The 24417-nt window shown below is 39.4% G+C and overlaps 2 protein-coding genes across 2 annotated transcripts in view; one reads left to right on the forward strand and one right to left on the reverse strand.

Moving 5' to 3' along the window:
* Positions 1–757: 757 nt before the first annotated feature.
* Positions 758–16701, reverse strand: LOC138048458 (uncharacterized). Its single transcript, XM_068894644.1, has 17 exons — positions 16658–16701; positions 16278–16435; positions 15306–15632; positions 14013–14161; positions 12260–12614; positions 10708–10886; positions 9880–10020; positions 8677–9170; positions 6297–6724; positions 5846–6018; positions 5156–5305; positions 4759–5082; positions 4299–4487; positions 2861–2937; positions 1960–2212; positions 1376–1461; positions 758–1001 (listed from the first exon to the last, which is right to left on the reverse strand). The coding sequence occupies exons 1-17, from the start codon at positions 16699–16701 to the stop codon at positions 758–760; spliced, it is 3771 nt and encodes a 1256-aa protein (XP_068750745.1).
* A 3964-nt stretch (positions 16702–20665) lies between these two features.
* Positions 20666–24417, forward strand: part of LOC138049681 (prolyl endopeptidase FAP-like) — a 44801-nt gene continuing 41049 nt past the window's right edge. Inside the window, exons 1-2 of the mRNA XM_068896081.1 lie at positions 20666–20995; positions 23369–23485. Of these exons, the coding sequence (XP_068752182.1) occupies positions 20812–20995; positions 23369–23485 (301 nt within the window). The 5' untranslated portion in view covers positions 20666–20811. The remainder of the gene's footprint in view (positions 20996–23368; positions 23486–24417) is intronic.

Consider the following 24417-nt stretch of genomic DNA (forward strand, 5'->3'; position numbering starts at 1 on the left):
ATGTCACCTTGTCAACGGACGAGGAATGACTAACCCAATCAGTAGCCCATGAGTCTCCCATACAAGCCCTATGAAGCTGCCCTATGAGGCAACCTTTGCGCGTATCTCTCAATGTTTAGAACGCCACGAGTTCTTCGTCTCTACATCTCTGATCCCGGGTTCAAGACACGTTCTAACCACTCGTTGAATTTGTTCCATGTAGTCCCTGGTTGAATTTCCTGGCTGCACTTGTAAATAGCCAACTCGTTTGCCACCGGCCAGTTGGGATTCTTAAAGTTGTTCTGTTCAATGCTCGGATATATTAGCTACTATAGCTACTCTAAAAATCGGAGGGTAAATATTTATACTTACTTTTACCTTTTTCTTTTTTTTTTGCACGTACTTTTTAGAGTGGCGAATCAGAATAAATTTATTGTCAAACGAAGACAAAAATAGCACAAACAATGTATCCAAATTGTGTAAAATTGAAGGAAATGTGACTCCTGCTGAGTGGTTGGTTCTAAAACCAGAAAGATACTCGCAAAGGTTGACTCTAGGATATAGTACTGCATAGGGAGGCTCCTACTCATGGACTCCTTGGCCAATTTATTCACCTTGTTAACGAAGACGAACTCACCAATCGTGACAGTTCGGCAAAATCGAGGCAAGTGCATTTATTATTTTCTTTATCGGTCTGCTGGCCTAAAGCGCGCGCACCGTAAGATATCTAACAGAAATCCAAAAATGAGTGATCAAAAGTTACAACGGTAAAATACGATTAAGAAATATCCTTGTCCTTTTGTTCGTCTCCAGGGTAAAGCGTTGCAATGGGAGGAAGGAACGTTACTTTCGATCTCAATGTTCTAATGGTGTTCTTTGGCTTAGCAGAGGGTTCGCTTCGGATCTTTCGAATGCCGTCATCCGGTCTTTTGTAGTAACCATATAGCGATGGGAAAAAGGTTGCTGGGGGAAGACTCACTGACTTTTTATCCAGAGATCCTTGGCTTAAACGCAATAAAACTCTGAAAGGAAAAGAAAATGTAGAGAAATGTTCGTCAGCATTTCGGTTGCTTTGATCCATAATTTTCGAAATACTGGGTTTTTGCTTCACTTACTTACAATTTGCGAAAAACGAGTCATCATTTCCACGCAACCATATAAAAACTGAAGTTACAAATGTGGAGGCCACAATAACATTGGCGTAATGAGGGGTTAGGTAGGCGTTCAGGGTTTTTAGGAAAAGACAAAGTTAACTTTTCTTACGGGAAAGGGGACAAGTGGAGCATAATGAAAAAAGTACATCGCTAAGACTGCACTGATTCTGAGGGCAAATATACTATCAGAGAAAAACGGACGAACAGTAGAGTCAGGTTGCATTATCACGGTAATAGCTTACTCTTGAGCCACAGAACGGCTGCGATTAATGTCCATGTGCAGAAGTTTGGGTGTTGTAATCATCGCAGGGGGGAACGTGGGCGTGACCTGAAATTGATTATGAGAAGTGATTTCAGAAGGAATGTGAACAATTCGGGTGGATAGCCCCTTGTCTTACACCAAGCAAACCATTGGGAAACATAATGCAGGTTACGACGGCTCCAAATGCTCCGGGTATGTTCGAAAGTTCGCCGCCGTAATTAGATGGAAGCCGATTTTGACAAACGTTACTTTTCTCCCCAAGTTCAACGTCACCCGTGTCTTGCAATACAGGCAATTAACGTCGGAAAGTGCGGTGTCCCCTAAACTTTGCTCTTCAAGTTAAGATAAAAGGTTGCATTAACCAAACACTTAACTTATTCTTGGAAAAAAAAGCGAATTGTCAGATTTAACAGGGCACTTCGTGTTGGAAGAATTCAATCTGTTTGCATATGATTTCTTGCATTTAGGCTGTCCCTTTGCATTTTTCGAACAAAAAGAACGGAAGGCTGCATCACAGGAAATGTGATTATTTTTCAGGATCTATTCACCTCTTATTTGAATTACCTTCCATGTTGCCCCCTGGAGCCCTTCGCTTGTGACGCCTGTACCATCCACAGTGGTTAGAGGTTGGTCTTTGACAGCTTGAGCCTGCAATTGCTCTTTGCGTAGTTTTGCTCGTTCCTTGGGAATGTTAACGGCATTCGAGATGTCCTCTTCGTTGATCTCTTTTACATCTTCCTTAATATCTTCTAGTCGGGGAATCAAGTCCATCGGTTTGGTCAACAGGAGCCCCGTTTCTTCTTGCACTTGAGTTAAACTGGAGATAACACAAAAGAAAATGAGTCTGGGGCAATAACAACTGAAAACTGAGAACAATTTTATACCTCACTGAGTACCAGGCCTCTCCTCTCCTCTTCCTCAAGGGCCTAATTCTCAGGTAATTAATTCCGCACTGATTGGAAGGTTGCAACCATTTGCCCTTGTCACACGGCAGCCATATTGTCCCGGGAGACCAAAAAAGCTTTGTTTTACCACGCCAAGCCTCGAAGTGGAAATCATGGGGGTGAGGCTTGGCGTGGTAAAACATAGCTTTTTTAGTCTCCCGGGACAATATGGCTGCCGTGTGACAAGGGCGAATTCCAGAAACTATGATGCTATACAGGAAAAAAGGAAAAACAAAACAAGGTTGGGCGGGGAAATTCAGCAAATCCAGATAGCTGAACCATGCGGCAAAACTCTAATTTATTCTTCCGTTTTAGTTCAGGTCTAAAGCAATTTGACGAGGAAGACATCCATCAGTGAGAATATTGTTGTTGTCATTTCTCAAGTACATATGTCCCTTTGTTGCAGTTGCTATTTATTGGGTCTAGATGGTGTCTTTAACTCAAATTATGAGTTATTCTAAAAAAGTTTCGTCTGTTTTTTGTTCCTTGTGCTCTCCAGAGAATTTCAGGTAATTACTTACGCTTGATGTAAGCGATCCAAGATGTCCGCGCGTTCTTTAATTAATGTCTCCTTTTTCAATCGCCATGTTTCTTTTTGCTGCGCAAGAGAAAGAAAACCTTGCTAAGAGTTGTAGATGATTGCAGTTACGAACGTTACCTGAGGAATAACGAGGAAATCTCGTAAAGTCCAGGCTTGACGCCCTTAATTTGAATCCATGGCATGACCCACAAGACCGTTGTGGTGCTCGATTACCAATACCTGGAAGCTCAGTGTTCTTCATACAGGCTTTCTTTTTGTCACTGCTTAAGAAACATTCCTGAATTTGCTGATCTTCCGCAGTTCAAAGTTCTGTCATACGTAATTTGCATACAGTGGTGCTTTGAAGGTATACAGTCGTTTTGTCCACAATCAAGGGATTCCCGAGACAGGGATTGTGCACACTTACTCGATTCGCCTTCGCAAGTGAAGTAACTGACTTGTGGGCGAAACGACCACAAATTTATTAAACGATTAAACTCTTTGCAAGGAGAACAAACACTGCGTGACAATCGTTAAGTGAAAGGTTACATTATTATTAATATTATTATTATTATTATTATTATTATTATTATCATTATTATTATTATTATGGGCAGTGTAAAACATCTGGATGCCAGATACCTAAGATTCACTAAGCTAGGCGTAAAGACGTGGCTAGCTCAGTGTCAGATCTATAGATAATGCTAAAATCTAGTGTTCATATCGAATAATACTAAAAATCTAATGTTCATAATAAAGACAATGTAACTCTATAACTGCTAAAAGAGTCAGTGTTCTATAGATAATGCTAAAATCTAGTGTTCATAGCGAATAATACTAAAATCTAATGTTCATAATAAAAACTATATAACTATATAACTGCTAAAAGAGTCAAATATGAGCTTGAAAATGCTAACACATGATCTTGAATGTTCAGACTGTTGTTGAGACTGAATGATCTTGACATAGCGGGCTTATTATTATTATTATTATTATTATTATTATTAATTATTATTATTATTATTATTATTAATTATTATCCATAATTAGCTCAATATCTGCCTGTAGGGTACTAGGGTGGTTCCTCCGAGGGTTTGTCTATCCTGTCCTACCCAAGGCATAATATTGTCGCGGACACTTCAGGTTCGGTCAAAAAATTGCTGCAAGAGAAATCAATTCAACTGGCCAAGATTTCTTTGCTAGATAAAATTGTCATCCGTTAAGGAAATATGGTTAAAGGGTAATTCCTAAACATTTTCTTTCTTCCGCAACAATCAATATTTCTAGTTTTGCCCCTTAGAAAAAAAAATGGCCATACGGAAACTTCACTCGTTCGGATTCATCGTGTATCTGCTGCAGTGGAGAAGATTAACCTAATATGAAGAGTAAAGTATTTTAATCACAACTATTGCTATGCTCAATTCAAATATTGATGCTACCTTACGCATTCTTTCCTCTGCATCTCTCATCGCCTGTAGCACTCTCTCGTCAATGTTAGATTCCATCTTCATTCTCTGAACGTTATCGTTTATTTCTTTCATTCTCCGAAAGTGTACATACTTTGTCACAATTTCGATTAAACGTTTTCGAGGGAATTCCATGGCCTCTTTTATAAGCTTCTTTGTGGACTGTGAATAGGTATAGAAGAGACATGATTAAAATTGAATCAAGGTTCCGAGACTGTGAGCTTGAAAAAAGAAGCAAAAGAAGGTGAAAGTCACCCTAATTAGCCAATTAGAACTCGTAGAAAGCGCGAGGAATGAATGTTAGCGAGTCGCACATGCTTCTGATTGGTTGAGAAATGGCTCGAGATTTATGTACGGGCCAATGAAAATGCGTACTTGCAAACACGTTATTTGGAACCTCCAATTAAGAACCAGTCAGAATTTTGCACCATACCTTATAAAGATCTGAAGGTATTTCGTTTTCTTTCATTGCTTCCTCGAGTAGTTTGAGATTTCTCTGTTGGTCCTGTCTACGAATGTACTTTTGTCCGATTCTACGACTTTTCCAGATTGAAGCCAAGTTCTTGATGATGGTTTTCTGTTCTTCAGTCATTTTCTTTATCTCTGATTCTCTTGCCAACACTCTCTTCATCTGATCGTCTTTTTTCTTGAAAGATTCCTCGCCTGCTTTTTTCACGGATTGGATTTCTTTCTCGTGTGTGGTGATTTGAGCGATAAGCTCTCGGACTCGTTCCATGACTTCTTGTCTTTTTCCCTCCTGAAATGTGCCAAAAAATTGTTGAGTCCTACACTTCGGATCTCCATCTACATATTCAGTATTAGTGGCATACCTCTAGAAGTCTCCATATTAGAAATTCCATCTGCTGCCCCTGAAATTGTTCCCGTCCTCGTTTCCCTTTTACCATTTGCATTGATCCATAGTCTTTCATTTTCTGTGAGAAGTCAGCTGACTGTCGATCCATTCTGACATAACCAGTGTCCTTTAGAGAAACAAGAAAATAATAAATGTAAGTCTAGATGCTGGAGGCTCGTTTATATCCAATAGACCTCTTAACCGATTTTTCTATCTCCTTTATTTAAATACGAAGACGTTGCACTCTACTGAATGCGTGCGCCAATGATGAGAGCAATTATGCGCAGTAGGGTTGTGCAATGCAAAACCAGGGAATCACCTTAAATGCCTATGCCCGTTGTGATTGGCCAAAGTAATGACCAAATTTAGAGCAGCAGGGCTTGCACATTGATGAGAGCACTCTCTCTCCGCCTGGGATTGATTCAGTTTACAGACAAGACACGAAGAGGGATTAATTTGTTGGTTCTTCACTCTTCTCCAGGAGGGGTACTCAGTGTAGTTCCCTCTTATGATTTGATTCACTCTCCTTAAATTGATTTGTTCACTACTCGCGTAGTGGTTCTGTTATGCTATGCAAAACATTTGAGACTTAAATAAAGTGAATACTATTAAGTTGTTCTATACTGTACGCACCCCAGTCCATAATCGTAAGTATATCAGTTTTCACCTTCATTCCCAGTCGTTTACTCATCAGTCCCCTGGAGAGATGCAGCTCTACAGATATCAACATTTCATTGGATAGAATAGCCATGCGAGCCAACATTTGTCGCGTATCACCGAAATTTTCGTCCAGCGGCAATGGTGCGTGGGACCGAATGGCATGGGCCTCTTGCGGTAAGTCTGAAATGAGTGACAGATCTAGTTAAGTACAATGAAGCCATGAGATTGGTTGCATGAGACAATCACCAAAAGGGTATCTGTCAATATATCTGGGGGCATTTCAATTAATCCTTTAAACTTGCATTTTAAAAAAAGTCTTCATTTTTAATATAATTGTTTTTCAGGGCAAATTATTATTTTTATCGCCTAGCATCTTTCATTTGGGTTTGAGTTGTAAGCCAATCAAAGTGTACCTTGTGAGAGCTGATAAATCGCCCCTCGACGCATATAAAACTTACGTTCTCTGTCCAATAAAGTTGCAACACAGTCTTTAAACCTGTTCAGGGCTCGAAGCAAAAGCAGAGCTTCCTTGTGAATGTTCTGCACGTCTTTTTTGTGCTCATGATCAAGCCGCCTAATTTCTGCTTGGTGTCGCAGATTTTCTTTTGCCATGTGATCTTTTAGACTCTGTAGCTCAGCTTCATATTGTTGTTTTACTTTAGCCACCATTTGTCTCGCGGTCTGCGGCTCTAGTCCCAATTGCAATGACGTTTTTCGTCTTTCCCGCCTCTGGGTACCTGCCATACTCATCACACTCGTTGTTGCAGGGGTGGGGGGAAAGGACATCATTCGTTCTTCCAGGCTTTGGATTTCTTCCATAAACTGACCCATTCGTTCTTCTTGATATTTGATCATTTCCTCGTTGCATTCTATTTCTCCTGTCAATCTGTTGATTTTAGGAAATTATGAAACTTCATTGTCTTGCACAGATTTTTACAGTAAGGTTTTTGGATAGTTTGGAAGTTAATGAAATTAAGCAAAAATTTCTCGAATTCTACAAAATCATGAGAATAAAAATGATTATGTGTATAAAATGAGTGTTTTTGCTCATGTGACCTGCAACCATATTTGCATAATAAAACAAAAGGAAGCATTTTCATAAAAATAGAGTTCAATTCCCAAAAGAATATTTTGATCTTCCAACATGGCCACTTTTTTTTGTTTCACTCCTCCAAGGTGGCCGTCGTGACGTCATATGAAAAAACACTCTATATAAGGACGGGCCGACTGACCCACCTACTGACTGACTGAATGGATAGTGGATGAATGAATACATGAGTAAATGATTGAACGAAAGAATGAGTAAGTGAATGAATGAACGAACAATACAATACTCAACAATTAGACCCGTGGCCCTTGAGGGCGAAGGGTCTAATTGTTTTAGTATCACCCAACTAGTTGGACAGAAAAGGCAATAACAAAGTTAGCGAATGCAAGTTGAAGAAATATTTATTTGGCCGGGATAAAACGAAACAAGGCATTACGCTTTTCGATACTCGAGGACTATTACTAGTAGTCATCTTGTAGCGTAGCCAATCAAAATGCATGATTTGCATTAGTCCACTAGTTGGGTGATACTAAAATACAATACATACTTAATTGACCGCTCCCCTTAGGGGCTTTTCAGGGCCAATGAAACACAACGAAATGACGGAACAGAACAACAACAACAACAACTATTAAGAATCCCGACTGGCCGGAGGCAAACCAGTTGGCTATTTACAAGTGCAGCTGGGAAGTTGAACCAGGGACTACCAGGATCAAATTCAACGAGTGGTCAGAGCGGGTCTGAAATCCGGGATCTCGGGATCTCAAGGCAAGCGCGCTAACCAATGGGCCAAACGAACGAAAGAATTTTTAGTTTCCAAGGAAACTGTGGTGCTGTGTTGTTGGTGGGGAGCGATTACAATTGCTACGCTTAGTGATCGGTTTAAAAATCTCAGGCCAGTTTATCAACTAATGAGGAGGAAAATCAAAACCAAGCGCGATTTTTCCCCGGCTTTGAGCAAGTTATATGTTTGGATTGGTTCATTGTGCTGTTTGCTCCTGCCGTGATTGGTCGTAGTAATTACTTCTGTAATTTTTTCGACACTCATTTGAACACTGCTCTGATCAAACGAGTTGATAAAATTAAATGGAGTACCGTAAGAAAGATTTCCGTGCTGACGTCTCCAGCGTTAACACTTTGTCGGAGCGAATTGTTATGACTGTGGCCAAAATAATCGCCTTGGATTTGGTCAGCTTGAGGAAATCAACTGAAAGATGCTCTACTGCCAAAACAAGAGGCTACAGGTAGCCTACACTTTGCTCGAAGGATTTTTAGCCGATTTCCTATGAAGTTCACAGTATTTTAGTGGGTTTTTTTTTTCTTTACAGAATCTTGTCGATATCCAGCTCAATTCCCTAAAGTTGCTCACAATTAAAACTGTTGTTAGCGGCAATGATTCGAATCAAAACCAGTGCTCAGATGCTTTACTAGTTGCTGTTCTCACACAATTTTTTATTACATATTTCCCCGTTAGTCTGTCGCATAGTCGTCTGTGCTTTAGTGGTCATCGCGATTGCCTCTGAATGAGGAGATACCGTGTTCGACTTTAATAATTTGGGCGGCGTCTACGAGGCAAACGAAATTTTACGCATGCGTAGCCAAATCGTGCCTGCCCCCCCCCCCCCCCCCCAAAAAAAAAAAAAAAGTTCAAAGTCCAAAAACGGAGCCGAAAACAATTTAGTATGGATTGTTAATACACGAAGAATTTGTACAACCTCCTTCCCAGAGTCTCTCTTTTCTGAGTCCTTTGTCGTTGAGAGACCCTGGGAACGAGGTTGGAGTTTGGATACCTCTTGTTTTCTCTTTCGAAGTCCTCTATCTTCTGATTTAGCTCTTCAACCGCGCGTTCATTTTCTCGTTTGGCGTCTTCAAGTTGAATCTCTAAATCACTTCTTTCTTGTTCAACTTTGACTTTGTCCGATTGCAGTGAGGAAAACTCTACTTCAAAAGCCGCAGACTTCTCTTTCTCAACTTTTAGCTCGTCCTGGACTCGCTGCAAACTCTCCTTAAGCTTGTTGAGTTCTTCATTTTTTGTTTCTTGGGATTCCACAACAACAGCTTGAATTTTTGATGATTTCGGCGATTGTATGGCAAGTTTTTCTCCTGTTGGACCAAGTTGTTGCGATGGTTTTTCGACAAGACTAATAACTGAAACACTTTCACTACTGTCTTTGCTCAAACTTGCCATTGAGTCGCTGCTGCTTTTGTACAAACCAAAAGATTCCTTTTTCTTGAATTCCTCTAATTTCTCATTGAGTTCATCGATAGCCTTTTGTCGTTCATTCTGTGAAAACAATGCGAAAATATAATTTTATCAAGCGAAAACGTTTCACCATTTTGATTCAATGTTTCGATCGAGGAAATTTCGAAACAAGTATGAATGACTTGAAAACGTTATTACAACATCTTCTAGTACGAATTCCGGGATGTCTTATCATCTACTGTTTTCAAAGTTTAATTAAAGGCTTAGACTCTGCAAGGTACACTCACCGACAGGGGGTGGTGAAGAATAGCCTCTTTGTGAAGTTTACGTTTCTCGAAAGACACAACAATTAGGTCATATTTCGTGTGACATAAAACGCTTTTTATCGTCAAAAGGAGACCATTTCAAATAGCGAAATTTGCAATTATTTTGTTTTCTCTGATCTTGGAAACACGTTCAAAGATCAAATTTTCAGAGTTAACTAAGCCTATCTTTGTTTCACGAATTGCTTTTTGGGCCCGAAAAGTTTTCAGGTTTCTTCGATCCAGGCCTCGGACAGTTGTTTTAAGAACGAGAGGACCTGGAGTCTCATTTATGTTAAGTTAATTTCTAAGTGACGTCGCATTTGGACTTCAAATAGCCTCCAAACAGAAGAATTTAACGTAGACTCTACCGTTAATGGGTACGTCACTGGACATTCAATTTGCTACTGGATAGAATTAAGAAAAGTAACGACAATCATTAAAAGATTACCCTCAATTGTAATTAAATTACAACTAGAAATACTGACCAATCTCTTTTGTAGATCTTCGCATTGGTGTTGAAATTTGTCGGCTCTGACTTTTGTTTTCTTGTTGTTTTTTTTTAGGTCGTCGGTCTGTTTTTTCGCTTTAGCAAGCCCCGCTTCAAGATCAATAACCTTTTCGTCAAACTAAAAAAATAAAAGCCAAAAAAGGATAAATCTAGTTGATATCCAGTACCTTTGCACCTGAGAGCACTTTCATGAAGAGCTCCGGAAACATTTAATTAGCTCTAAGTTAGCGAATGAGGCAACAGTGTTGACATTGGTGGGATGCAACTATATCAAAGTGATATCTCCCTCTAAAAAAAAAATACTTTTCGTTTGGACAAATAAGATCCTCCATGCAATGTCTGGTACAGTCGTACCATGAAGCAACTCTCGTAACGTATAATGTCATTAGGTCGCTACCCGGCCTAGCAAAAAACAAAAGACTAAAAAATTGAAACAGTGACTTAGACTTAAAGAAAATAGAAGCTGCCTACAATACCAAACAATAGCAGGTTACGAGAGCTGCTAAATCACTGGAGGTCTGGTATCATTAGGAAAACTTCTTGTAGGGGTTACGAAAGAATACATCATATTACCCCAAATTGGAGTCAATAATACAATAACTTTATTTAAGGAGGGAGGGAGACGTAATGATCTATCACAGTTTAACTTACGGCCCCTAAAATAAAGATATAACCCTAACCAAAGTAATGAATAAACAATTCATCCCAGTAGATCAACCCATCCGCCCTTTCCTACTTACGAAGACCCCGTAACATCTTCATGCGCTGGAATACCAAAAAGCAAATGTCTAGTCTTTCAGATTACCTGACGAATTATTTCATTTCTTTTCCCCATCAGCTGAGACATGACTAAAAACTGTTTTCTCGCATGGTCCACACTCAAGCGAACTTTGCGAACTGGAATGACTCGAACAGCTTGCTTCAAGGTATTGTCTACCTCGGCTTCGGCTTGGCTCCAGTGCTCTGAGGAATCCAGTTCATCCACTGTAACCACCGAAATAAAAATATTTAAGACACACTTCATGACCTTTAAAGAAGACCAAGGCAAATGTTGTATTCGATGGAAGGGGAGAGCAGATTGCCAATAAACGCAACACACACATGAGTTATGACGTTAAGTCCGCAAATCGAATCCAAGCTACGTTCGTGGAAGACCCGACCCCAGGGCATTCTCATGACTACGCCAACTCTGTAACTTGCGGGCTATATGATATTGCCTTGACATTTCTTGACACCGTCACACCGGGGTCCTTCTCTAAAACTTGTGGGAGATCTTAAAATTTCATACACTGGAAAAAGGCGTTTCATTGTAAGTTAATAACGCTACTGCGGAGAGGCTTTAGTGTTTTGTCTCCAAACTGTCTTTTTCATTGCAAACGTTACAGGTCTTACAGTTATCTCACACAGAGACACTACAGTAACTATGGCTATACAAAAAAATATCATTGGCTTCGACTCTGTTTTTTAGTTCTTTCAGATTTGAGTTTTTGAAGATATAAAAACAGTACGGCTTGTTGTCCCAGCAATGTCGGGGAGCATTTGGTTGGGATTCGCAGCTTGCCAAAATAGCCTGGGACCGGCAACCTCGTTCTCAAGGCTTTTATCCGTCGAGAGTGGAACGCAGAAAAGCCTTTGGAGAGAGGTTGTGGGGCCGCGTACTTGTGTCTCATTGGTCGTTAAATAGCCCATTTCCGAGTTGCTGCATGCCTCAGTTTCAAAGCGAGTCCTGGTGCACAACCATTCAAATGGAAATGAGTTGCGTATTCTTATGGAAATCAAACTCATTTCCCTTTGAATAGTTGAGCACCAAGACTCACTTCGAAACCGAGACAAACAGCAACTCGGAAATGGCCCATTGTCCACAATGTAATGATGTAGTTTTGGCCGACAATGTTGGAAACTCTAACTTAGCTTATCAACGAAAATCTGATCGCGTGAAAATTTGATATCCCAGTTAGTGTTTTCAGTCACGTGATCAGTAACCTTGTTTTTCCACCGAAACAAAAGAAAACGTTTGCATGATAATAGAGCTCGATTCCCGGAGGATTAGTTGGAGACACCAACATGGCTGTCGTGACGTCACGTGAAAACACTCTATATTAACCTTCAATTCATTGTGTTCATCTCATCGTGCTTTGAAATGAGAGGCAAATTGATTTGAGCCTTTTTGGAATATTGGATAAATGTTAATTTTAAAATATTTTAATCTTTCTTTATCAATGTTTTACCCTGATATCTAAATTACTGTAATTATCATGCTTTCAACGCTTTCATAACGTTGTATTGTTACAGTAATGCAAATAAAGCTCACTGTTGTTGTTGTTGTTGTTGTTGTTGATCTAAAAGAAAATTCATACCATTAAAGACAACTTTAGCGCGAGGTCCACGAAATTTGACCAGCGCCTTTTCAGCAGCGACTTCATCCAAGATTTCCTGCTCCTCCTCTTTTGTACCACCAATCCCTAGAGAGTCAGCTATGCTTTTAAGCCGTGTTAAAGTGCCCCCAAGAGAGCCGATTTCCCCAGCAAGTCCCGTTGGTACATCATCCATTAGCAACTCCGGGCTGAATAAAAATATTCGAGCTGGTTTACTCAATTCTTCATCAACTGTGGTCTCAATCCAGGCTTGCATCTGCCTCATGATATCTTCTCGCTCGATGCACATATCCAAGTAAGATGTGATTATTTTGAGAACTCGTCGCCGCTTTGCTTGCTGCGAATGAAGCCGAGGTTCTCGTCAGCTAGTGTGTTCAAAGCAATTTTATTGTTGTTTCGGATTCGTATTTGATACCGCGGCTTATCTGTTTGCATGCATGAATAAAATGCTATTGTTGTTGTTGTGTTGCTACGTTTCAGATTGCCTTAAAAATCCTGCCCTACATTCTTAGCCAATCATCTGCAAAGACAAAAATCAATAGTGACTTGCAATTGCCCGCATTCGTTCTTTCCGCGTTTAGGGCCATGGAGATGTACTTGCTTAGTGATTTCTTTTAGAATATATAGTTGGTATGATGCCTTACAAGTTTTACCAACTTAAATGCGAAGGTGAAGGTGAAATATGATATATTTGAACTGCAGGATATAATAAAATGAAAGTTGGAAAGGTCATCATAGCTAAAGTGCGCTGCACTTTTTCTACTCAACCAGGACCTCATCAAAGGGAGTTTCAATCTCCTATACTTAGTCCAGAAGTAAACCCTTTCCCGAGTAGATTTATTTATAAAACGACTCCATTGTGAGATTTTGTGCGCCTACTGTTGTAAAAGCCAATCAAAACAGAGCTATCTCAGTGTCAAGGAAATTACGATACTTTTCGCGGGAAAAACCTGTTCCTAAAAATAAATACACCACATTCCAAAATGGCCGCCATTTTAGTATTCTTTTGTTTCCATGCAAATTGGCCCTTATGGCCTCGTCCAAGGTTAAATTTACGTTTGAAAGCGAGGCCATAAGGGCCAATTTGCATGGAAACAAAAGAATGCTAAAATGGCGGCCATTTTGGAATAAAGGTGTATTTACTCGGGAAGGGGTTGACCCAAGGAATACGCCATTCCGAATTCACGTCTGCCTCCTCTTCAAAGCGAGTCTAAGTGCGAAGTTTTTGTGATGGTAAATAGTTCTATTTTACATATGAATGAAAAGTAATTTTCATGGGAAAAACTTTGCACTTAGGCTCGCTTTGAAGACGAGGCAGACATGAGCTCGGAAATTGCCTATTGGAGAAGCTAGAGACTAGAGAGTCTCCCCTTGATAGGGTTCTGACTGACTGAAGTGCAAGTTCACATTTACCCCGTATAACTTGAGGTGAACGAAATGATTTTCCTAGAGTATGCATGAAGTTCCATACATTGAACAGTGGAAGGGAATGGAATAAAAATTAGAAAGATCATCGCCGGTATTTTAGTTCAGCAAGAAGGCTTTCACAGCAACTGCTTAAACTTTAAACTCCCTATGACCACTTGTAGATTTTACCCTGTCAAACGCCAGACTACTTTACTCGTTGATGGGGTCCTCCTCATCTGTCCAACTTTCATCTTATTTGTTAAGTGTCTTGATTGGCTCATGAATCTAAAGTCTAATCTTAACAGCGGAACTGTTGACGGAAGCTTACCTTAAGTAACAGGCGCTCTGAATCCTTGCTCTCCACCAGTTCAGGAATTAGTTGGGCTTCTTCTAATTCGTATTCACCATCTTTTAACTGATTCTGTTTATCACCTTCATCACTTGACTCACTTAAATCTTCACCTGCCCCTGAAAGTGCTGTTTTGTCAATAACTTTATATCAATCAATTTGTTGTTGAAAGTAGTTTTGGAAATGCTTCCTTTTAATTACAGGTACTATTGTAGTAAAACTGGGCTAATTATGAACAGAAATTCAAGCCACTCGTAGGAGTTTTCCCGCCCTCAACACGTGACGCATGTATTAGATTTGCGCGCGTTGCGGTTTTTCGTCTTTGAAGGGTGTCGAGAACACTAAGGGCGCGTTCGATTGACGCTATTCCAGAATAAGAATACGTAGAGCGATGATTAAAACGGTATATTTGGCGCGTTTCGAAGCAGCAAGGATGATAAAAATATGTTTAAAATAGCATTTTAGCAGATGTTTGACAATTTTAATGTGAATCTCCGTAAAGACGAAGGATTTCTAACTAATATTCCATGTATTCTTATTCCGGAATACGGTCAATCGAACGCACCCTAAGTTTTTTTACGTGGTGGCTAAAATAAATTCCTCTTACTAACCGGTTTCGAGGTCCGTATTGTAAATTACGGCCAGCGTTTTCCCCTTAGATTTATGTCCCAAGTGCGTAAATCTAAGAGGACAAATTTCAGTACGGACCAAGAAAACGAGGTTAGTAAGATGTTTATTATATCTCTGTAGTAATCAGCCGAGCCAGAAAGGAAACGAGTTGAAATCAATCAAAAGGGTCAACTGCGATAAAGATCTGAAAAACGATAAAACTTCTTGGTTTTTAAAATAGTTGCATGCAAGATTCAAGCAGTTTTAAATGTTTATGCACAGAAAAGGCACGAGAAACTTGCTAGAGACTGTTTTATGGAAGTTTCAAATTTAGCGCGCCGTACTGTAGAATGCGGCCCGCTAATTTAGCCAATCACCGCTCGCGCACTATCTGAGAGATACAATAAATTAGTATCACCCAACTAGTGGACTAATGCAAATCCTGCACTTTGATTGGTTACGCTACTAGAGGACTGTTAGTAATAGTCCTCGAGTAGCGAAAAGCGTGACGCTTTCTTTCGTTTAATTCCCAATTAAATATTTTTGCTAACTTTATTATTACTGTCCGGCTAGTTGGGTGATACTAAAACGCCTTTGCCTTCGCCTATTAACGCAGTTTGTACCACAAAACCGCCGTTTTACGCAGATTTGATATATTTATACCTTCTCTTTCATCCTGTTTCTTCTCTTCTTGCCCTTGAGGGTTCCCTATTTCGTTATTTCTACTTTCCCTTGCCTTTTGTTCATTTTCTTCCACCTCGTGTCCTGGCTCGGGACTTTCTGCAATCGTTAGCTCGGCCTCTGCAATGAGAAACTCTTGTGTAGCTAATCGTACTCTATCCAGTATTGATTGGAGTTCCTCCATAGCTTTATCGCGCTCTCGTCTCATTTTCTCTTTCTCTATTGCACTTAATCTCATTTGTCCGGTATACTTTGCTCCAAAACTATCCGGGGAATCGATGCCAGCGAAAGATGCAAGTTGCTCTGAAACTTAAAAGAAATAAACAAGAGTCTTAACAGTGCACGAAAACAATGCAGTCCAATCAGGAGCAGAAAGATAATTGCCATTCTTTCCCTGTGGCAACAATGGGCCGAGAAGCTGATTCAGCTTAATCATGACAACACCCCAATAAGTGCTATTATAATCAAATTTGTATCCCTTGAATTTTTAGGTTTATAAAATAGAATACCACAAAAGATTAAAAACGCCGTTTACCGTTTGGAAAGATCAGCATTGGTTCCGGACATATAAATTTTAAGTTCGAAAACTGTATATGAATAGTGCTATCTCGATAAATTTCCAGCAGAGACCATGGAAACTTGGTAGGCTAATACCTACGGCTATAAAGAAATTGGTTCCCATGGCAACTTACTCTTTTCCAGTCCCTTCCAACCTGATTTCAATATTGAAAACATATTAATTAGGTAAACTAATGAAAACGAAAGCATGCAATCAGATTATGCAATCACATGACGAGGGAATTGGAGGAAAGTAGACGGTGCAAAGTGGACAAGAAGAGAAACAAGTTTTTCAGCCGAACTACCGATAGTTGAGGAAAGCCTAATGACTAAACGAGGACAGAATTTACTTCAACAGTTAACTTAAACGCAGCAAATAAATACATAGTATCTCACCTGGTACCGGAGATATTGATATTATCTCGTTTGGGAGCCTATTCGTTGTTCCTTGATATGTGACCGCTTCCACAAAGGCTTCTGGATACTGGTCAAATATGGCACTACGTTTTGCTAACTGCTTTGATTTTTCTTTAGCATTCATAGTTCTCTCCTCCCTGAAAAACAGTATACAGTATAAAAGAAATTTTCTTTTCATAAACACGGTTAAAACAACGTCATTCTCGTTGGAAAAATGACCGGGGCAATAGCTCCTGCCGGAGTCAAATTTTGGATTATAATGAAATTCTGCACCCATGCATCACATTCCTGTTCTATCGGGAATATTTAATGTAAGGTAGATAAATTTATGTGCTCTTTTTTACAACCAATGTTAATACCTTGTAGCTAGTCTTTTGCCTTTCCCTTGCAATTTGGCGTACATTGTGTCGGATAATTTTACCCTTTGTATTCTTTTATTTTAAAACTTTCGTTAGAAATGACATCACAATGACACCGATTGACATCATCAATGCTTCGATAGCATTGCGCTTTCTTGAAACAATTGCGCGTGCGAAGTCGTTGCAAGAAGGTCCGCAAGAGGGTTACCCTAACACTCACACATTTCTTCTTCTTTTCAACGACGTGTTTACAAGGCAGCTAGGGTTACCATGGCGCTAGGATAACCCTATCTGAGTGCTAGGGTTACCCTAGCGCTAGGATAACCCTAACTGCCTTGTATACGCTCTGCTAGGGACAACTCGCCTACCCGGGACAACTTTTTAGCGGTTTCCATTGTGTTTGCGATGCTGGCGGTTAACAAGCAAGCAAAGTTGTCGCGGGTGGTAGGGTAACCCTACCTGTGAAATTCTGCATGTAAACCCGGGCTATCTTTGACCCTCCGGCTAGGGTAACCCTAGCAGTAGGGTTGCCCTACCTGCTTGTAAACAGGGCCTACGTATTGTTCTTGCCATCCAACATCGCCACCATGACGTCACATCCAAACCAGCAGTAAAACAACACGAAATGTATTTTTAAACGATATTTCTGTTGGCCAATACCAGCCTTTATCAGGTTTATTAGGAGATCTAACGAATTTACAGAAACGTAACGTAATGTGATAGCTACTGGATAAAAAAAAAACCAACGTTACACAAGAATAAAATGCCGTTAAAACACTATATACTAAATAACGAGATCGGTAAATTATGTTTATCCCAAGAAAAGGTGCTTTATTTAAGTGTCTAGTCGTTCTAGCGCTGGAGTACTAATTGGGCACACTGTAACTAACGCAAATCAATCAAATGTCTAACGTTGGTTTTTAAGAAGAGGGAAAACCCGAGTACCTGGAGAACAACTCTCGGTGCAGGGTAGACAACCAGCAAATTCAATCCACACAGTATGACACCGAGTCTGGGAATTCAACCCGGGCAACGATGAGAGATAAAATGACTTTTCCCATGAATATTTAAGCGATGCTGGTTAACTATTACAAGGAATTGATATTTCAGTTGATTCCACAAGCATAAACGTAAAGTAAGCACCGTGTGTGTCTGGTCTACTCGAGACAGAGGTGAGAGATGGTTTCATGCAGACTGGGACGCCTAAAATGCTCTGTTGTAAACATGGCGGTTCGCGAGTGAAGTTGTCTCCCTAACCTTTCTTTGGACGAATTCCGGGACCTACCGATACAATTTGGGTAACTTTTGAAAGCTAAAAAATTCAGTCGGCGCTGTATTTTGCTGGTAGGACTGGGTGACCCGACACACTTATAAAAAAATCAATGAAATGATAATCGCGGGGCTTCCATTGTCACGGAATGGCAGAATTACCCAGAATTCTTTTCGAGCATGAACGAGGCAACTTGAGAAGCACGAGACTGGCATGGCCCTCATCAAATGGCTAAGGCACGGCCGGAGGTAAAAGTAGTGAGAAGAAGATCTCTAGCCAGAAACTAAGGAGTAGCGCTGGTGTGTGCTGTTCACGTAGGACTTTTGATTTTCTGAACAAGTTTTTATTATAGGAAATTCGCGACAAAGTAGTGCTTTTTTTCGCTGTTATCCTCGTAGTAAATTTCTTGTCAAAGAAACGGTATAATGCAAATAAGAGAATACGGAGATTTATATTTGCAAATTACCTGTCCTCTTACCACTTAAGTCAAACTCTTCATCTCTATGCAATGAGCGTATTCCATATCTTCTTATGCGTGATCTTTGCGGAAATTACATTCTGTCCCTCAGTAAACCCAAAACAACCAGTTGTGGTCTTAGTTCTTTTCTTACGTATCAGCTAAGTTGTACAATGCGCTACCTGATTTTGTCCGTACCACTGAGTTTACTGGTTTTAAACTAGAGAATCCAAGACCGCATTGTGTAGGGCGGCTTTTCTTTTGAATTAATATATCTTTAAATATTATGTATTTAGTTATGTATTTGTATATGCTATGTATTTTAGTTGTAAATGTAATGTCTTGAAGACATTGGCTCTTCTAGTGATTCTGAAATTCGAGATGAAATAAAGTTTATGCATGTATGTATGTTACCTTCCGCAAGGCGCGTGCGTGCATTTTGTAATCTGCGACACCAGTGCTTACCATATGAGAGACAAAATGATTTCTCTTGAATATATAAGCCATCGAAATCTTACGCTAAATTGTAATGACAAGGGCGGTCTGAGAAGCTGTGAGTAGGCGTGGGATTTGTCTCATATGGTTTAGGGGCCGACATATCCCTCCCTCAATGCCGTACCGGGAGGCAAGGTCGGTAGCAGAAAGCAGCGAAGGGCCAACTGCGTCCAAAAGCGATCGCACGGGCCGAAATCCCGGGATGACTCGTTTGGTACGACGCTCCAGCGCCACGTCTGGAGGTACTGCATTTTTCTCTCTTGTTCAAACATTCCGTTAGCGCATGCGTAAATGTTCAGGCTCTCCGACACTTAGCCTACCAAAAAAATGAAGATGCTGGTTAACTTTTTACAAGGAATTGAGATTTCAGTTGATTCTACAGGCATAAACGTAACGTAAGAACCGTGCGTGTCTGGTCTTCTCGAGGCAGAGGTGAGAAATGGTTTCATGCAGACTGGGACGCCTAAAATGCTCTGTTGTAAACACGGCGGTTCACGAGTGAAGTTGTCTCTCTAACCTTTCTGTGGACGAATTCCAGGACCTACCGATACAATTTGGGCAAGTTTTGAAAGCTTAAAAATTCAGTCGGCGCTGTATTTTGCTGGTAGGACTGGATGACCCGACACTTATAAAAAAAATGAATGAAATGAAAATCGCGGGGCTTTCCTTGTCTCGGAATGGCAGAATTACCCGGAATTCTTTTCGAGCATGAACGAGGCAACTTGAGAAGCACGAGACTGACCCTCATCAAATGGTAGTGCTTTTTTTCGCGTTTATCCTCGTGGCAAATTTCTTGTCAAAGAAACGGTATAATGTAAATAAGAGAATACTGAGATTTATATTTGCAAATTACCTGTTCAGGCTCTCTGAATCTAGTAAGAGGGTTTAAAGTAAACATATTTTTTTCCTTATAACGCAACAGTCCGTATATTTAAACTTTTAGCATGTAAATTTTTGAACTTTAAAAGTTACTTTGAAGCATTTCAGTGCAACAGAACAATTTTCCTGTTAACTGTAACATGTATACATTTTGTTTATTCTACGATAATTACAACGTGTAGGAATTGCGCAATACTTTTGATTTTTTAAATAGAGCTAACAAAACGAAGTAAATTTTAAAACACACCTTAAAAAAACCAGTTAACCCGGAACAGACCTTCTACTGACAAATTGCCCACGATATAACAGAAGCGTGCATTGAAATTTCGTTTTGTTTGTTTATTTATTTTGGTTTGTCTTTGAAATGTAAGATCAAATGAGAACAAGAGAAGACTAGAATTCTAATACTCTTTAGGTTGCGAGCACAAGAAAATTAAAGATCGGGCCACTTACGACTTTTTAAAGTTTTAAGAAAAGAAAGAGGAAGATTAAAATTAAACTATTATGCTAATTGCGTTATTTGGCACAGCATGTTTACCGTTTTTTATTTTATGCCAAGGGATTTTGTAGTTTCCTCATATATACTTGGACTTTTCATGGAGTCCACACCATTCCTGATTTTTGGGGTATCATTTCTTGAGATCATTTCCGGTCCGGGGATAATTTGCGGTCAGGGGATCATTTCCGAGCTGGGATCATTTGCAGGCCTGTACAGCCCTCTAACAGTTGAGTTGAGTTGAGTTGGTGAGCGTGACAAAAGATTGGAAAGATTAACAAATTCAACGAAAAGAAATTGTATTGTACTGCCATCCAACATGGCTCCCCTCTGCAAACCAACATAATTTTTCATAATTATGCAGGTTTTGCAGGAATGTTTGCTGACTTTTTTTCCGCGGGCTCAATAAACAACGATAAATTTTTCTAATTCATTAATTTGTTGGGATGGTCGTTGGGAGGTGAATATCAGATGAATATACCTTATATTTATCTTGCTTTCCTAAATGGAATTATAATGGGTGTGTAGGAAGAGAATATCTCACCGAAGATTAAGAAATGGCAACTCGGTACTCTGCGAGTAAAGGCGACTCGAGCGAAGAAGTCCATTTGATGAATGAGGAAGAGAAAATAACCTCGAGTACTTCGCGTCTCAACAAAAAGAGTTTGGTGATTTTCTTTGGGGTCACGGTCGTGGCAGCAGCTATTGTGGTTTCTACAGTGATGATAACTTTGTATTCTGGTAAGGAATGGCTCTTTCTTGTTCTTATTGTCAAAATTATCGACTGTTTTGAACATGTTAACACCACCGTCTGTGTTTACGTTGAGGAAGGACAGCTGTGCTTGTAGAAGACTTAGTACTTTATTCAGTTCGAGAAGCCCTTCCAATTTCCTTGTTGTCGTGAGTTTCAGATGAGTTCATATTTAAAGGAGGCGAATCTGCGGTTTATCGCCTAAAAATAAATATGAGCTTAAATCACAAGAAGGTGATCGATCGCTTTTAGGCGTCGATTTGACAAGAATCTTCATGAAAATTAGCGACCCGTTTAGATTAGTTTTGACACTTATTTCTACATCGGGAGACTTCGTAATATTTTTTAAGGAAAGCGTACTTTGAAAGAGAGGAAATTTCTTTGTCCATGAAGATTTTTTTTATCTGACTCGAAGGTTTTCTCCATTCCGTGAACATTTTGTTTTTCCTGTAAAGTTTCCTGTCGACCTTTAACTGTAAACAGCGGGATATTGACAGAAACACCAGCTAAATGAAGTCTTTCCCGGGAGAAGCTATTTTATTATCCGACTCCTCTGTATGTAATATTTAGCGTTATGGTTTTCATGGAATAACTATTACCGTATCAAACTTGTTAAAGTTAAATAAGGATGTTAAAATGTTTTGGATAATTACATTTATTTGCGTGATGTGAAAATCCATTTCATCTTCAACATACAGATTTGTGTTTTGAAGATTTATGCCCTTAGAAAATAGCCTTGCCAATAAGTTTAGGGTGGATTTATAAATAAATGGTTTTGTCGTTTTGATTTTCTCTTTTGAAGGAGTTTTTCAGCTGTCTTCATTAATTAAATCAATGTAGCACTTGGGTAGAATACTTTGAAAAACAACCTTTGATTTGTCGTTCAGTCGTTAGAGATTTGAACAGTGTTTATTATTTATTTTATTACAGTAGGCTAGGATGTTTGGGAAGAGAATTTGATTAACAAAGGTGAATTATACTGACACTAAGATTACAATATACAGTTGAACGCATTTTCCAGTTAAATGCTCTTTACAGCAATTAATTGGTGGGGAAGGTTTTTGCATATTGGTTTTTATATCATAAGTTTAAATTGGACGAACAAGTAAGATTCACAGCCTGGCCATCAGCAAAGAACAAGCATTAAACCACAAACAAGAAATATTTTACATTCTGTCTGTCTGTCTGTCTGAGTCAGAGACCATTTGTGCTCACAGCTTATTAAATTAGTAGAGTCCTAAGAGTGCTTACAAAACATCTCATTAAATTCTTGGCCGTCTTCGATTTCTTTTTTGCAGTGATTAATGGTTGTTAATATATTGTGCAAAGGAGAACCTCTGACGTCTGGGCTAGTTATCACGCAAAAGTTAAAATTCATAGCTTTTGTTAGTCTTAATTAAACTTTTCCTTAAAGGTCCCCGGCCCTGTGACCAAAAAAACAATTCTTGTTTTTCTTTGGATTTCAAAGCAAAGAATTTGCATAGTTTTAAGAATAAAATAAGAAAAATGGTACACATTTAAAGGCCAGTGTTCACCCTATAGGCAATGCGTGCCGTAGTACAATCTTCACATTATGAAAGTCCTGCCAAAGCTGAAATTCATTCAATCTGATTGCTGCAATAAGCAATGTTCACGAATTTCCACAACAACAACTAATGTTTGAAAAGCCTGCCAGTTGATCAAGATGGGCCTTTAAGTTTTGTCACTGACTTGACAGGGTTTTTGTCCTTAAAAAAATATTGGGACTCTGTATTTAATGTGATACAAATTTTGTCCATGCAGTTATATTTAATATTGTAAGTGAAGCTTAATATGATTACACGCCTGACCAAGTTCTCCTTCAGCGCTTCCAAATACATTTCAATACAAGCTTCAAGATCTTTCAAAAAGCTGTCTAAAATGTACAAAAATTGAAGTACAATAGACCTCTTTACAGTTGTGTGCTTAGTTACCTGGCCTTTAAATGAAATTGAGGCTGGTGTTGACCCTGTTAGGATACAGACCTCCCTCCTTTTCTTATGTTAATGATGTTGTTGTCATGCTAATTAGTAAGAATTTACATAAGAATTAGGCAGTGAGGTTTCTATCAAAACAAGGTCAACTCCAGCCTCACTTTCATTCATAGGCCAGGTAACTAAGCACACAACTGTAAAATGGACTATAATTATTATTTCATCATATGCTCATGTCGGTTAGTTAATTTTTTAATGTTCACGGAAAAATGTTTTCTCTTCTTACTATTTAAAGAATTCAAAGTACTCACACAAACCTGCACATGTTTATCTTTTACTTGATTCAAATTTCCAAAATTCTGGACTCACATAACATTTTGTTATTAATTATCTATGACTTTTTTCTATCAGGAAAAGCTGGATCATTTTCCGGGAGAGTAGCACGGGACAAGTCAGAAAGATTTTCATTTAATGATATATTTAGTGGAGATTTCTCAGCTCGAGGGTACTCTTGCCATTGGTTTTCAGGTTTGTTTCAGATTGATTTTGAGAATATCTTCATTTAGCATACCTTCATGTCTTCAAAATTCTAAGTAATAGATCGTCATTTTAAGTGGGAGATCTGTATGCATAATTTACTTCTGTAAGGGAATATTGTATGATCTGACTTCTGAAATAAATGTGATATAGTACTTATTATGCAGTATGTAGTACGTAAGTATGCTTACAAATATAAGTAGGAAAAGGCACTATTGTGTAACAATCCCTAGTGTTAAACCTATTTACAAACCAATTGGTAATAACTAACGAACCAACATTTGAGAAAGGAACAAGAGTTTATATTCCTTAATAACTCGTCGAAACCTTGAATGACCTTGCTATGTTTAGGGTGTGCGATAAAACTGCCTTCTGCATATTAAACAAAACCTGGTTCCCTCTATCCAAACCTAAGAATTTCCTAACTTTCTCCGCCGTCTCCATAGAGTAGCCTCCTAGTACGTCAACTATCACATTAAACTGTGTGATAGTGTGGCCGGGGAACTGTTGGCGCATCTCCCATCTCAACGGCGCATACTTGTCAGTTTTCTCCTGTTCCTTCTGTTCTCTGTTGGAAACCCAAGGGCAGCTCATCTCAATAAGGATCACCTTCTTCTCCTTTCTGTCCACAATTCTCGCATCAATTCTGTTAGCCCTGACTTCCGTATTTTCAGCAAATACTGGGACATCCCAGTACGCGCACGCTCGGTCATTCTTGTACTCGGGTTTAGGTGAGACTGGAGAGTACCAAGGGGGAATACACTGGATAAGATCTAAGTCTTTCAGGAACTCGAAGAAAAGGATTTTCAAGGCTGCATTGTGTCTCTGCATGTACTTAGTCTGTGCCAAGGTACCACATCCGCTAATCACGTGGGCCATAGATTCAGGCCCTTTTCCACACATACGACACGTGGTATTCGAGG

The sequence above is a fragment of the Montipora capricornis genome, chromosome 5 (assembly GCF_036669925.1).
Source record: "Montipora capricornis isolate CH-2021 chromosome 5, ASM3666992v2, whole genome shotgun sequence".
Taxonomy (NCBI): Eukaryota; Metazoa; Cnidaria; class Anthozoa; order Scleractinia; family Acroporidae; genus Montipora; species Montipora capricornis.